The 15,580-nt window shown below is 42.7% G+C and overlaps 1 protein-coding gene across 2 annotated transcripts in view; it reads left to right on the top strand.

The window, feature by feature from the left end:
- Positions 1-13,271, top strand: part of LOC121926188 (cytochrome P450 2J2-like) — a 15,173-nt gene extending 1,902 nt beyond the window's left edge. The window contains exons 2-8 of one of the 2 annotated variants that reach the window (XM_042458955.1): positions 557-706; positions 5,090-5,250; positions 7,859-8,035; positions 9,107-9,248; positions 10,083-10,270; positions 11,669-11,810; positions 13,032-13,271. In XM_042458955.1, the coding sequence (XP_042314889.1) occupies positions 616-706; positions 5,090-5,250; positions 7,859-8,035; positions 9,107-9,248; positions 10,083-10,270; positions 11,669-11,810; positions 13,032-13,222 (1,092 nt within the window). In that variant the 5' untranslated portion in view covers positions 557-615 and the 3' untranslated portion in view covers positions 13,223-13,271. Of the gene's footprint in view, positions 1-500; positions 707-5,089; positions 5,251-7,858; positions 8,036-9,106; positions 9,249-10,082; positions 10,271-11,668; positions 11,811-13,031 lie in introns of those variants that run through there. The other variant, XM_042458954.1, reaches the window with a different exon arrangement.
- The last annotated feature ends 2,309 nt before the right edge of the window (positions 13,272-15,580 follow it).

Genomic DNA, 15,580 nt, shown 5'->3' with positions numbered 1-15,580 from the left:
GGCCCCTCCAGAGGTTCAGCAGTCAAGTTTGCCTGGTGCCGAGGCTGTGGACATGGAGGAGGATCTGGGCAGCGTGCCTACCTTCAATGAGCGTCGAGCAGAAAGAGAGGGCCTTCGAAGATCTCGGAGACTTTATCAGAAGCGTCTTCGTAATCAGGCACAGCTGAAGGCCAGCTCCTTGCCTTCTTAAGCACCTGGAGCATGTGTGGTTCTTTGCCAGTGGATATCTGACTCTTTTAGAGGAAAGACTCTGTCTCTGGCTCCTTGGCTTCTTGTCTTGACTACCCGGAAACTTGACCTTGGACTGCTTTATCTACCTGCCTATCTGTTACCCTGAACCTCGGACCGTCTGACAATTCTTCTGGTAAACCCTTTTTGCAAAGCTACTGCAACTCTCCAGGACTGTGTAGCTTACATTGACTTTGCTGTGCTGGGAGGGGGTTGTTTGTTTGATAACTAGCTGCTTTATCAGCCCTTTGGCTGCTTTCCCGGACACGGGCATGAACAGCATTCTGGGTGCTTGCGCTCTTTTCTCATTGTTTCTCGATGCCCTCAGGTATTGTACTTTCAAACGGACACACCTGGAAGCAGCAGAGACGGTTTGGTGCTGTGACCATGCGCAACCTGGGGCTGGGGAAGAAAGGGATGGAGCACCAGATCGAAGAGGAGGCTCAGCAGCTGGTGGAGATTTTTGCCCGTGCAAAGGGTGCGTGATATTTAGTAATGTCCCATTGTTTCAGTCGTTTCAGGTTGTTCTTTTTGAAAACTGCTTTGCCTGTACCTGGAAAGGTAATGAAACAGCAGCACACTCTTTTGCACCATCATTGCATTTGCACTTCAGTCAGATTAGTTCTCATTCCCACTATGTTTTAAATCGGTTTGCAAATCAGTTTGAAGCAGTTTCAATGACTTTGGTTCGCTGAAGCGATTCGGAGAGGGGGGCCATGCGCTAGAACCATTTCACCCATGTCTTTTTGACGCTGGTTTTTTCCACATTCTTTTCGATTGCGTTCAAGTGAACCAGATGCAGATCGGAATCAATTTCAAGAATCGATTTGAAGAATCAAATTCACAAATCGATCCACTGTCAGTGTGAACATGATGTGGCTTGGAATCGATTCACTATGATAAGGGGTCACCGGGTGGGAAAGCGGGAATTAACAACCTGCGTGCGCCCACCCTTTGATGCGCGTATGGAAGTAGATAAATGCGATTGCAGTGATGGGCAGAGAAAAAAAAGTCCTGCTGAAAACGCTTCAAATTGAACCAATTCGTTTTCCAGGATCATAGAATTTTATTTTATTTTACAGAAAGAAAATGCAACTGGGGCAAATGCAGTGTGAGCCACGCTCCGCTGCTGAACCGATCCATTAATTCACATCACAGAGCAATTTATTTGTAAGGGTTCAACTGTGAATGGTGGGGTACAGACCGCCAGAAAGAGGCGCCGGAGAGACGCCTCTCTTTGCTCTGCAGCAGCGCCGCAGCAACCAAACTGTGCGACGCTGCTGCACAGCAACAAAGGAGCATTAAAAAGCTGCTTCTTTCTGCAGTTCAGTTGCGCCGCTGCAAACCTACAAAGACATCCCGATGGTGTCGCAGCTGCACAGCGCTGTTTGGACACTGCGCAGCTGCAACGTCATAGCTGTGTGCGCCGTGTGGGTGGTGCTCAACAGCTGCAACGGCCTCATCATGTGCTAGAGTTGCGGGGCGTGTGCACACGCCGCCCTGAGGCAACCCTAGCACATCCAAGGGCCATTTAACATATTCATGTCATGTAAGTTACCCACAATTGTTAATGTTAAACTTCTGTTATTTGATACAATTCATTGTATATTGCTTTTATGGAAATTTTATGTGTATTGTTTTACTACTTTGGTTTTTGCAATGGCCATTGGCCAAAAGCAATAAAGATTGATTGATTGATTGATTGATTGATTGATTGTAAGTGGGAATGAGGCCCATGTTGCTTTCTCAAACTTGAAATAATACAACACCATTTATACCGTTTGCTCTGGGCATTAAACCTTAATGAGATTACTTCACAACTGAGCTATTGCACTACTGTACTCCCCTTTTTAAAAGATAATGTAAAATAATGTAACAAAACAAAACCCAAACAAGCTGGAGAACAAAGAACAAACATACACCAGTTCTCTTTGGGACCCTTGGGAATCCTGGACTGAATCTACAAGGCTAAATAATGCATCCTCTCCTGGGTTCCAGTCTTGTTGGAACACACAACTTTCTTCTCCTTCTGATGTGAAAACACTGTTTTCTGATGCCTCAGGGCTGCAAGGCAATTTTAAAAACCTCCAGTTCACTCTTTGGGGGAGAACTGGGTTTTAAAAACATATGGTTTGACCCCAAAATTGGGATTAATAGGAGGTCACCTTGTTGTTGTTAACTGCCTTCATGTTGACCTGGACCCATGGCGATCCTATGGACAAGACATCTCCAGTCCTTCTGTCCTCTCCTGCTCTGCCCAGGTCATGCAAACCCATATTCATGATCTCTTTAATAAGGTCCATTCATCTGGTCCATGGCCTTCCTCTCTTTCTACTTCCTTCTACCTTTCCTAATACAGTATTATATTGCCTTTTCCAATGATTCATGCCTTCTCATGGAAGTTTATCAGACAAGGGAAATTGGAAGTATAATCCAATGGCAATCCGAACGCAATCATGAGGTTATTTTTGCATGATAGACAACCATACGCAATTTCAGACAGTGGGAAGTCAGTCCGAACACAATCAGGGGGTTTGACATTATTGCGTGAGAGGTGATCACGCGCAATTTCGGGCAATGGCAAGCTATTTTTGGGCAATAGGGAGTCAGTTCGAACACAATTTGAATTCATGTAAATTCGCTGAACTAGTGAATTCACGTGAATGGGTTCTGGCCCCACTTTCTTTTCATTTGAAACTAAGAGAAATTCCTCCCGTGTGATAAAGCCCACAATAACAATGTGTCCAAAGTATGACAGCCTACCGGGTAGCTTTTGTCATCTTGGCTTCTAGAGATATTTCTGGCTTGGACCCATTGGTTTGTCCTTTTGGGAGTCCTTGGGATCCTTGGCACTCTTCTCCAGCCCCACATCTCCAATCAGTTGGTTTTCTTCCTATCTTCTTTCTTTACTGTCCAGCTCTCACATCCATCCATGGCAATAGGGAATGCAATGGCTTGTACTATTCTAACTGGGTGCTCAGTTGTATGTCTTTGCATTTTAGGATCTTTCTAGTTCTTTCATAGCCGCTCTTCCCATTCTTCATCTTCTTCTGATTTCCTGGCTGCAGTCTCCATTTCTATCAATGTTTGATCCCAGATATGGGAAGTCTTTTACTATTTCTATTTCTTCGTTGTCTAATTCAAATTTGTGAAGGTCCTCAGTGGTCATTATTTTTGTTTTCTTTATGTTCAGCCATAAGCCTGCCTTTGCACTTTCTTCCTTGACCTTCCGTAACAATAATAATAATAATAATAATAATAATAATAATTTTTATTTCTATCTTCCCGCCTCTCCCCATGGATCGAAGCGGCATCACAACAAGGTTAAAATCACAAAGTTAAAATTACAACAACATTACAACCACAATAAAATAAAAACGTAAAACCTAAAAACATCAAATCTAAAACAATAGCATCCATCAATCAAGGAGTCAGCTGGACTCGTTCCATACTAATGATCTTCATAGGAGGTCAGGAGGATAAGCACAGCAAAAGAGTTCTGTCTTTACCGCCTCCTTAAAGATTTTTAGAGATGTAATAAGGCGGGTCTCTTCTGAGAGTCCATTCCAAAGTTTGGGGGCAGCTATGCTAAATGCCTTCAGGGAAGTCGAACCATGTTTGGATGATGGTATTTCCAACAAATTCTTCCCACTTGTTCTAAGAGTGCGGGGCGGATTATATAGGGAGATGCGTTCCCGTAAGTAACCCGGACCCAAGCCATGTAGGGCTTTAGTTGTAGTTGTTCCAGGTCTGGGAGGTTCCCTGCTAGTACTATGGTGTCATCTGCATATCTTAGATGGTTGATATTCCTTCCTCTGTTCCGGATCCCTCCGCGTAAGGGAAATCCCACGTATGCCTGCGCTCTGTTGCAAACAATGGGGAGTGTGCTTGCAGCGCATGCACCATTTGTTTAATTGCCACACAGCTTCAGCGTATGCTTGAAGCCGCGTATGGTGCACCCGCGTACGGTGCGGGCACACTGCCGTATGTTCTGCATATAAGTTGAATAGGTAGAGTGATAGAATGCAACCTTGTCTGACCCCTTTTCCAATTGGGAACCATTCTGTTTCTCTGTCTTCTGTTCTGCCCTGAGTACAGATTCCTCATCTGTCAGATGTGTTGGCACTGTCAGATGTCAGATGTGTTGGCACTTACATCATGTCTTTAAGGACATGCCATAGCTTTTCATGATCTATGCAGCCAAAAGCTTTGCTACAGTCTATAAAGCACATGCTGGCTAAAAAGACTGGGACTTTTGGGAGTCTCCTTTTTTGTAGCATCTGGAGGACCAAAGTTTAAGTGTCACCATCTTAGAATATCTGCTTTCCTTCACATTTTGCATCTGCAGAAACTCACACTTGACCTGAATCTGCATCCTCATTTCTGGGTAGCATGGAGCTATGGCAGTTGCTATTCATTTCCTTTCATGTTAGTCAAAGTGGGATCCCTGTGGTGTAATTATCTGGCGTGAAAGAGTCTGCACACAATGCATATAGAAGTGCGCCATGGTGTGTGTGTGTATGGCTGTCTGGCTGTATTCTCTATGGAGATATTTCCAGTGGGATGGAAATATATAATTGGATCTGCCACAGTCACTTTGTGGCATAGTTTTATGTACAATCTGTGTACATTTTGGAACAGAATTTCATGCCATTTTAGTTTTGCTTGGATTCAAATATAAATTTAAACTGTAGTCCAGTTCCCAATACAGTTCCAGCACTTCCATCACGAAGCCTCACTCTCTGTCTTGCAAGATGAAGGACAGAATAATGAGTCCCTGTAGTGAGAGGAAAGCGGGATATAAATAAACATAATCATAATCATAATAGTAATAGTAACTTTTACATTCCTTTACCTTCAGGGCAGCCACTGGATCCATTACTCCCCATCACTAATGCAGTCTCCAGTTTGATATGCGTTTTATCTTTTGGATATCGATTTTCTCTTGAAGATGAAGAATTCCAGCAAATGATGGAAGCTGTTGATTTTCTCTTAAAATTTGGAGGCAGCTTTTGTCATGCGGTAAGTTCTCTTTTTTTCTCTCTCTTTCAAATAGGGGAAGTTTAGACTGTAGAAATAATGAAGTTTGGCACCACTTTAAGAGCCATGGCCCCATCCGACGGGATCCTGGGATTTGTAGTTTTGTGAGGCACCAGAAGAACTCTTCGGCAAAAAAGGCTACAAACCTTGTAAAACTACAAATTTCAATATTCCATAGGATGCAGCTACAGCATTTAAAGTGGTTTCAAACGTGGTTAATTCTGCTGCGTAGATGCACCCACAGACTAACATCTGTAATCAGGATCCCCAGAACCATAACAGTAAGTCATTGGTCAATGAAACAAAATTTAATTGGGTTCATTTCATTATAAGAGTATTCTGAAATTTGCAACGTTCTTCATGAATTTACTGGAAAGAACAGGAGCGTTCATAAATCCAGATTTCATATGAGAAAGGGAAACCAATTAAATTCAAGGAGGTTTAAGTACTTAGAAAGTTTGAATTTAAATTGTTGTGCATTCAGACATGTTTCTGGTGCCGGATTAGGGTTGCCAACTCACTTTTCTGATTGGCTCCTCACCTTCAGAGGTCCATGACTTGGCAGAAAAAGAACTTGCAATATAAATCCTTGGATTTTGCAATATAACTTCTTGCAGTATAACTCCTTGGAAACAGGCCTGAATGCACAAGGATCCAAATCCAAACCTTCTCCACATCCACTTGTTCCATTCTTCTTAGGGACTATCTATAATGATTCCTTGGATCTGCACTAGAGCGCTTCCAAAATTGTTTGATATTTTTAAAGAACTGGGATGTAATGGGCTGAAGTTGTTTTTAAAATCAAAGGCAAATTTTCTTCTCTCCATTTTTTAAAATTTAGAGTTACTGGATAGTGCTGCTGAGCAAAAGTTTCAACGATCCCCTAAAACTCCAAAGGGTTTTTTTAAAAGAGAGAGAGAGAGAGAATGGAAGAGAAAGGAACAAATGATACCTCTTCTTTGTTTGTTTGGTTGGTTGGTTAGAGCATGTTTAAGAATTAAAAAGAAACTCAAAGATAGAAATGAAACGTCGTATCTGGTGCTGGAAAATCCCAAAAAATAGTCTGGGGTGACAAATATTATTTGAATATACCCTCGTCCTCCACATTTGCGGCTTTTATTATTAATATGTTCTCTCTAGGAATCTCTAGGTCCTCCAGGGCAACTCTATGGTCAGCTTTAACCAAAAGTCACACTTGATGACCTAGAGGTTCCTAGAGAGAATACTCTACTAGGCATTTGATCCAGCGCAATTCTATGGTCAATGCCTGTTGGACATTGACCATAGAGATGCCCAGGAGGACCTAGAGATTCCTAGACTGGACACTCCACTAGGCATTTGCAGCTCCGCCAGAGCAATTCTACAGTCAATGTCTGGCAGATGCTGACCACAGAGTTGCCCTGGAGGACCGAGAGAGTCCTAGAGAGGTGCTTTTTTCCTGTTACTTGCGGCCTTTCCACATTCATGGGGGTCTTGTGCCCCCCTAACCCAGGCAAATGCGGAGGGATAAGCGTAGAGTCCATCAGCCACAGCTTTGTTGGACAAACTATTCCTTTACGTCAGAAACATTCACAATCTTCCCATCCTCTTTATCAAGAAATTAACAACTTTTGGAAGTTTATTTTTTCTTATAGAAAACGAACTGGACAAAAACCTCAGTGTTTGGCCTGGAATGGAGCCACGCTGCACAGTTACAGCGCTACGATTCCACTTCAGTTGCCATGGTTCCATGCTGTGGAATCCTGGGAGTTGTAGTTTATGGAGAATGCGAGAATTCTCTTAGCCCAAGAGTTCGCTGGCAGAGTTATTATTGTTTATTATACTATTTATTTATATCCCAGGACTGGGACTCAGGGCAGTTTACAGCATGAAACTTAGAATCCCAGGATTCTGAAGTGTGGGACCCTGGCACTTAAAGTGAGATCAGACCACTATAACTCTTCCGTGTGGATGTCCCATTACGATAATAGGCTCCTCCTGATAGGAAAAAGAAATATAACAGAGTTTTGCAGCATTTGTTCCTGTAAGGTTGTTTATTGTTATTTGTCCCTCCCGCTTCGCTGGGGTTCGTGGCACAAGCCCCCCGTGAATGAGGAGAAACCACAGATAACAAAAACACCATGTTTTTATCTGAGAGGACACCTCTCTAGGAACCTCTAAGTCCTCCAGGGCAACTCTGTGGTCAACATTCGACAGACACTGACCATAGAACTGCGCTGGAGAAGCTACAAAGGCCTAGCGGAGTGTCCTCTCTAGGAATCTCTAGGTCTTCCATTGACCATAGAACTGCGCTGGAGGAGCTGCAAAGACCTAGCGGAGTGTCCTCTCTAGGAACCTCTAGGCCCTTCAGTGCAGCCTTTAGTTAAAGTTGACCATAGAGTTGCACTGGAGGACCTAGATGTTTCTAGAGAGAACATATTAACAAAATCTGTGAATAACCGAACCCGTAAATATCAAAGCTGCAAATATGGAGGGATAAGTGTACTGCCAAACTATGGGCCCCATTTGGGAGAAAAGAGGACTATAAGTCAAATCAATCAATAAATAGATGACAGGGTTTTCCTTTTTCTTTCTTCTCTCCTCCTTTTAGGTCACTGAAGTTTTCCCGCGGCTGATGAAAAGACTGCCAGGGCCTCACCAGAAGGCCCTCTTTTCTGCAGCGATGGTCCTTTCATTCACAAAAAGAGAGATTGAGAAGCATAAGGAGCAGCAGTCGTTCCATGAACCGAGGGATTTCATTGATTTCTATCTGCTCCAAATAGAGAAAGTGAGTCTCCCGCATCATCTCAAGACATTTTCCTGCTTTGGCCCAAATAGCATGCGACCCAAAAAGCATGCAACCTAGAGCCAGCATGTTAAATAGTTTTAATGTACTACCATTCCTATCAAAATAAGAATCACCAGGGCCAGCTCTCCCATATAGGCCATATAGGCAGTCGCCTGGGACACAAACAGTTCAGGGGCGCCATTTGTGCTCCATAGATGGCTACTCTGGCTAAGGATGCTAGGAGCTGCAGTCCAAAAACCAAGTTAAAGCACTGTGATTCTGCTTTAACTGCCATGGCAAAATGCTAAGGCAATGGCCCAAAACACACTGCAGATGTAACCCAGTTTGAGACCACTTTAACTGCCCTGGCTCAGTGCTATATATTTTATGAATTTAACATGTGGTTTTTTTATATACTGCAGCATTTTATTAACAGCTGTGTGTCATGGCCCTCTTCGAAGCGGACTTGCGGCGTGGCATTCTGCAATACTTGCTGAACTGAACGCTATTTGTGTCTTAATATTTGCACTAAAATGTGTGATGCAAGGCCAGAAAGTTATTTTCGTTATTTACAATGCTTTCTGTTTGCTTGATCTTTACGAAACAAGTTGCATTTGTTTACAAATTGCTCAGTTGTAGGGAATCCTGGGAACTTTATCTGAGAGGACACCAGAACTCTCTGACAGAGAAGGCTAAATGTCTCACAAAACTACAGTTCCCAAGACTCCCTAGCATTGAGCCAGGGCAGTTAAAGCGGTCTCAAACTGGATTATTTCTGCAGTGTGTTTTGGACCTAAGGCACCAGATCACTCTTTTTGGAAGCTACGCAAGATCAGCCCTGGTTTGCATTTGGATGGGAGGCCGCCAACGAATCCCAGGCGCTGTAGGATCTCTTTCAGAGGAAAGAACTGGCAAAACCACCTCTGAGTATTCCTTGCCAAAGAAAACCCTACAAAAATCATGGGGTTGGCATAAGCCAACAGGTGACTCTTCAAAGTAAATACACACATGCAAGCTTTGAAATGCAGTCTGTAATAGGATTTAAACAGTATTTCTTTTCTTTTTAAACAGAGCAAAGGTGACCCCAACTCTACCTACGATGAAGACAATTTGGCAGAGTGCATCCTTGACCTCTTTATAGCCGGCACCGAGACAACGGCCACCTCTTTGCAATGGGCCCTGCTCCTCATGGTGGCTTATTCGGATATCCAAGGTGAGGACGGCATGTGCCGCCAAAAGGAACAGCAGAAAACCTAGCAGGGAAGAGTTTGGTTCTTTAGGAGCATTTCACAATCGTTCCAACATTCATAGCGAGTGGGTGATAAATATTCATTCATATCCGTCAAGCAAGTACCATGGCTCCACCCGGCGTCGATCCTTCAAGGGAAGATGGCGATGATGATTTTATACCATTCCTTGCTTCCAACAACAGCTTAAAGCAACATTCAGTTTATATTATAACTTTTTTATTACCTTTTTAATAGCATAACTGTTTTTGTCCGTATTCTTACTTGTCTTTAATTACGTTGCAAACCACTTTGGATCCTGGTTACATAAGAAGTAGATCAAATAAGTACATGAATATAAAAGTAAATTAATTTGTGGCTAATGCTCTTGAAAGGTTATGAGAGAGTGAACTAAAAGGAGTGTTCCCTTAAAACTAAGAGATAAATATATCATGGTTTTTTGTGGGCTAACATTTATTTCCTCAGATGCCGGGGATATATTCTTAGAGGTTCGGGGAATGCACAATGAGATGCAGATGTTGGGTAAGAGCAAATCAGATATAGCTAGTACCAACCGCAATGTAGCATTTGCCTTTTGGCAAGGTACTTGGAATTCTTTGCCAGAGACTTCCAGGGCTCAGGTTCAGGGAAACGCCCTGAACAACTTGGCAAAGAATTCTAATTTGCTTAACAAAAGCTACCAATCCCAGGATTCACATAAGATGGAGTTGTGAGGATAGTGTGATCAAAGTGATTAAACTTTGCAAAGTAGATATGCTTTACTATTCAGGAAAGACCTCCCTTTCTTCTGTTTTGCTCAGAAAAGGTGCACAGGGAGATTGCGGGTGTCTTTGGTTCTTCTCATGCAATCTGCTATCAGGATCGGCACAAACTGCCCTTCACCAACGCTGTGGTTCATGAGGTCCTGCGGGCGAAATTTATGTTACCAGTTGGGATTCCCAGGCGGAGCGTGAAGGATGTGAACATGCAAGGTTTTACTATTCCCAAGGTAGAGAAAAGTGATACGGCTTCGTTTGTGTACTGCAAGAGCAAAGGTGATCCTTTATGGGCTATACTGTATATCCATACAGAAACGTCCTGTGCAACGCAAAGTTTGAAGGTCGAGAAAAAGTCCCTTCCCTGAAATTCAGGAAACCCTCATCTGCCAAGTACAGGGGGCCCTTGGTATCCGCTGGGATTTGGTTCCAGGACACGCCATGGATACCAAAATCCGTGGATGCTCAAGTCCCATTAAATACGGTGGCAGCGTAAAATGGTGTCCCTTATATAAAACGGTAAAATCAAGGTTTACTTTATGGAAATTATGTGTTTTGGGGATATTTTCAAAGCACGAATGCTTGAATCCATGGATAAACAATCCCAAGGCTACACAATGTACACGCAATGGGCCGCCTGCCTAGCAAACTGGGAAGAAAGCCTAAAGTCCAAAGAAATTTGGAACCTTTGTGAAGACGAAACAGGAAAAATCCAAAAGCCAGGAAACACTTCACAAATAGTCACAGGATACAAGGAGTTATTCATTGCATATGCAAGAGACACAGCCTCTGAATCATTCCAAGAAACTGTGCAAAGAGTTACAGAGAAACAAGCTTTATACATTTTTCATTATACAAAGAAAAGAGTGCTTTCTCCTCTCATTCGTTTCCCATTAGCCCCTTCCTCAGAGGGCAAGGTGGCAATGGTCATCATCCCATGGATACCTGCCGGACTTCAGGTCCAGACAGTAAAAAGGGGAACTCACCTCAGGGGGTTTCTGTATGTAGAGATGCGAAACTTCTTCATTATAGCAGGGTCTGCCGATGCTAATGTCCGTCTTTTGTCTAATTGAGCAAAAGCTTACTGACCGTTGTCTGGCTTTCTATAGAAACTGGTTTCTCAATTTATATCAACCCAAAATCATGGTTTCTAATACATTTATTCAGCTAACTTATCTGGGCAATATAAAAGTCCTACATGTCCTATTTTCCCTCTTCAAAGACAAGTTCCTTTCAACATATGACAAACTTCAGAATTGCGTTTTAGTAGAATTCGCTAATGCTTCAGTTCTTTACATTGGGTCCAAAACACACTTCAGAAATAACCCAGTTTCAGACGGCTTTAACTGCCCTGGCTCAGTGCTAGGGAATCCTGGGAACTGTAGTTGATTGTGGCACCAGAGCTCTCTCTGACAGAGAAGGCTCAATGCCTCACAAAACACTACAATTTCCAGAATTCCCTAACATTATATTACATTCCTCTCAAACTGGATTATGACTTTTTAAGATTAAAGTGGTGTCAACCTGGATTATTATCTCTGCAGTGCGGATGCGGCCTTTGATCCTTACTGTTGGATCAGGGGAAAGTACTGTTCTGGAAGCATACAGACACAACTTTTTCTTCCTTTTAGAATACAATTGTCATCACAGATCTGCGCTCCGTTCTTCTGGACCCTGAGCAATGGGAGACCCCAGAAGAGTTCAACCCACACCATTTTTTGGACAAGGATGGGCATTTCGTGGCTAGAGAGGAATTTCTGCCATTCGGAGCAGGTGAGGGCAGGCGTTGTTTATCGCTGTGTTTACTGGCCTTATCTCCGCAGAGATTTGGGGTTGAGAGTAAATGAAACGGTGGGAGATTTGATGTTAGCACTCCTGTGGTTTGCAAAGGAATAAATCAAATTAGGACCCTGGGACTAAAGGTTTAAAGGGAGGTTTAACCCTTTCCCTCACTCCCATTATTGCCAAAGATTTTTTCCCTTCCTGGGAAGATTTTTATTAGGGCAAGTTCATCTCCAGAAGAGGACTGTATTAGAATGATAGAGCCATAGTTGGAAGAGACCACAAAGGACATCCAGTTATGTCTTGGGGGAAAAGATCCCTAGAGAGAACACTCCGCTAGGCATTTGTAGCTCCTCCAGTGCAATTCGGTGGTCAATGTCTGGCAGATGTTGACCACAGAGTGGCCCTGGAGGACCTAGAGAATCCTAGAGAGGTGTTCTCTCAGGTAAAAACATGGTGGTTTTGTTATCTGCGGTTTTTCCACGTTGCCCTACCCTCAGCCAAGGTGGAGGGACAAGAGTACAGTCAAATGCTTTGCTGTAGTCAATAAAACACAGGCTGGTTTTCTTTTTCTGACATTTGTCCCTGGCGCCTCTTTCTTTCCTGAATCCTTCTTGCTCCTCTGGAATTTCCCTCTCCGTGGAGTTTATCACACGGAGGAGATCGGGAGTTTATCCCATGAATATCCCTGAAAATTGCATAATTCTGTGAAATGATTTCACACAACACTGCACAGAACCTGCCTTTAAAGTAGTCACAAAGAAGCATTAATGCGCATCTTTTTACTTTCAGGTTTCAATGACATGCATTTCCGATATCGCTTTATTTGAGCAATTGCGTGTGATAGTCTTTTGCACAATTACTTGCCACTTTTGCTTTATTTGCAAGATGCTTTAAATGTGCTTTAATCTCTCTTTCATGCCAAAATTAGCCCCAGTGGGATGAAACTCCCATGTTTGGTTCAATTATGTGTCGCAGAATCCAACCGATCCAAAAATGTGTCACTGCACATTTTAACTAACTGCTATGCTAGAAATATGGGACTAAAGGGAAATTTCCCCAGGCGAAGGGAATTCTTATTTGGAAGGATCAATGCCCACATTTTGGGGTCCCCAGCCTAGTAGCTACAACCCCACAAATCCCCTTCTTAAAGTGAGGAGGAGTTGTTGGCTGTTCTTACTCACTTGCTTACTCCTTTCCTGTTTTCGGCAGGGGCTCGGATGTGTTTGGGGGAGCAGATGGCAAAGATGGAGCTCTTCCTTTTCTTCAGCAACTTGCTAAAAGTGTTCAGGTTCCAGCTGCCAGAAGGAGTCAAAGAGCTCCGGAAAGAGCCTGTGATGGGGCTGACCTTCCATCCCCATCCTTACAAACTCTGCGCTGTTCCCCGCACCGGTTTATCTTAGAAGATATACACATTATTATTATTGTTCTTCTTATTATTATTATTTATATAGCGCTGTAGATTTGCACAGCGCTGTACATAAAACAATAAATATATAAGAGTAAACCTGCCTCTGGCGTACAATCTAAGAAATAATAGGATAATACATATAAAATACACAAATAGAAAAAAAGGCAGGACAAATCTGTAGTAACAAGAAAGCTCTTTTCTCACTACTATCCGTTTGTCGTGCTGTTGTTGCCATTTCACCGAAGGAAGGAACACTCCAGAAATTTGTTAGAAGTTATTAGAAATGGAGGCAGTTCTGTCATTGCGGTTAAGAGAGCCATTGTGGTTGTAAGGGTTTGAAATGGGACTAAGACCAGGGTTCGAAACCCATTGGGTGAGCTTGGCCAATTCACACTCTCTCAGCCTCAGAAGAAGGCAAAGGCAACCCCTTTCTGAAATGTTGTGATAGGTTCACCTTAAGGTCCCCATAAATTGGAAATGACTTGAAGGAACACAACAACAAATCATGTAGTTAAGCCCCGTCCCAGAGATGATATTCTCATTCACAGATTGTGAGTTTGAATCTAGGGGTGATTTGCAAGGACAGAAATGATAGAAATTTGCAGATGACACCAAATTAAGAGGAGCAGCTCATAGCCCAGAGGACAGGATCAGAAGAGGATGCATAGCAAAAAGGCAGAAAGCAGTACCTCCTACATGGACAGAAGTCTCCCAACCAGTGTCTCTCACAGGCGCAGAGTATGGGGAATATTCGGTATCCAACACCTGCTGCATCTCTTGGTTAGACAAAGGCCTCATTCCCACTACCTTTTGAACTGGATCATAGTTCAGTTCAAATCTGTTTGAACAACCCTGGTTCCCACTTAATCTGAATCACAGATGCGATTCTGAAAGGCGGAACATGCTCTAGACACATTTAACCCACGTCTTTTTGACATTGATTTTTTTCCACTTCTTTTCAACCAAATCGAATCAGTGCAAGTGAGAACCAGAACTAAATTGGATTCAGTTTCACAAGACGGTTTTAAATGAATCACTTCTGAGCAAATGGGAACCAGATGCAGATCAGAATTGGTTTATTAAAGCAGAAGTGTGTAATGATGGACATTTTTAAATGAAATCGATTCTATTTAAACCAATTCATTTCTTAATGCAAACCACAAGTGGGTTATCTGCCTCAGGAACCAATTTAAATAGAATTGATTCAAACCATAAGTGGGTTATTTTAATGCAATTAGATGACAGAAAATGAGATCGAAGCAAATGTAGTGGGAATCACAATCCAGTGTTGAATCGATCCATCTATTTGGATCAGAGACCAATTTTAGTTAAAGTGGGAATGAGGCCAAAGAGAATCTTATGGTCTCCGTTAAAGAATCCATGAGCATTAACAATTTAATATTAAGAAATGTGAGCATCTAGAAATACATCTCACGAGAGTCCAGGGACCTCTCCACACCTGTCTCCCCAACCTCTCTCTCTCTCTCTCTCTCTCTCTCTCTATACACACACACACACACACACACACACACACACATTTTGCCCATGCAGATTTATGGATCATAATTAAAGCTTCCTATCCTAGACTAATTTATTTCAAATTATTTAACTTTTTTTAACAAACTAGCTACAGTTTGTCCTTCCTTTTCAAGGATTTGTTGCTGCTGCAGCTGCAAAAATAAACAGACTTAAAGCAATGTTTTTGCAATGTGTGACATTTTCCTTCAATTTTCTACTCTGCAACCATGACCTTAAATATTATTTGCCTCCGTGTCTCTTTTCTATTCAGTCAGTTGCTGCCACAACAGAAACATGCCATTCAAAGGAATGCTATTGTGTTGTTCAATTGACTAGACTGGAGTGGAGAAAATGTGGCCATATATCGTGCCCTTTGCTAGCTGCCACTGCTATGGTCTCAAAAGGAGAGAAGAATGATAACTGTGAAAGGGATCTGGGAGTCCAAGCAGAGTGCAAGTTGAACATGAGTCAACAGTGCGATGCAGATGCTAAAAAGGCCAATGCAATGTTAGGCTGCATCAATAGTAGTGTCTAGATCAAGAGAAGTAATAGAGCTGCTCTATTCTGCTCTGGTCAGGCTCCACCTGGAATATTGTGTCCAATTCTGGGCAAAACAATTCAAAAAGGACATTGAGAAACTGGAGCCACATGTCTAAAGGAGGGTGACCAAAATGTTGAAGGGTCTGGAAACCATGAAGCCCTATGAGGAGAGACTTAGGGAGCTGGGGATGTTTAGCCTGGAGAAGAGAAGGTTAAGAGGTGATATGAGGGCCCTGTTTAAATACTTGAAGGGACGTCATATTGAGGAGGGAACAAGCTTGTTTTCTGCTGC

The sequence above is a fragment of the Sceloporus undulatus genome, chromosome 3, assembly GCF_019175285.1.
Source record: "Sceloporus undulatus isolate JIND9_A2432 ecotype Alabama chromosome 3, SceUnd_v1.1, whole genome shotgun sequence".
In the NCBI taxonomy this organism is placed as follows: Eukaryota; Metazoa; Chordata; class Lepidosauria; order Squamata; family Phrynosomatidae; genus Sceloporus; species Sceloporus undulatus.
Note: the sequence above shows the minus strand (reverse complement) of the source record. Positions and strands in the feature narration are given on the sequence as shown.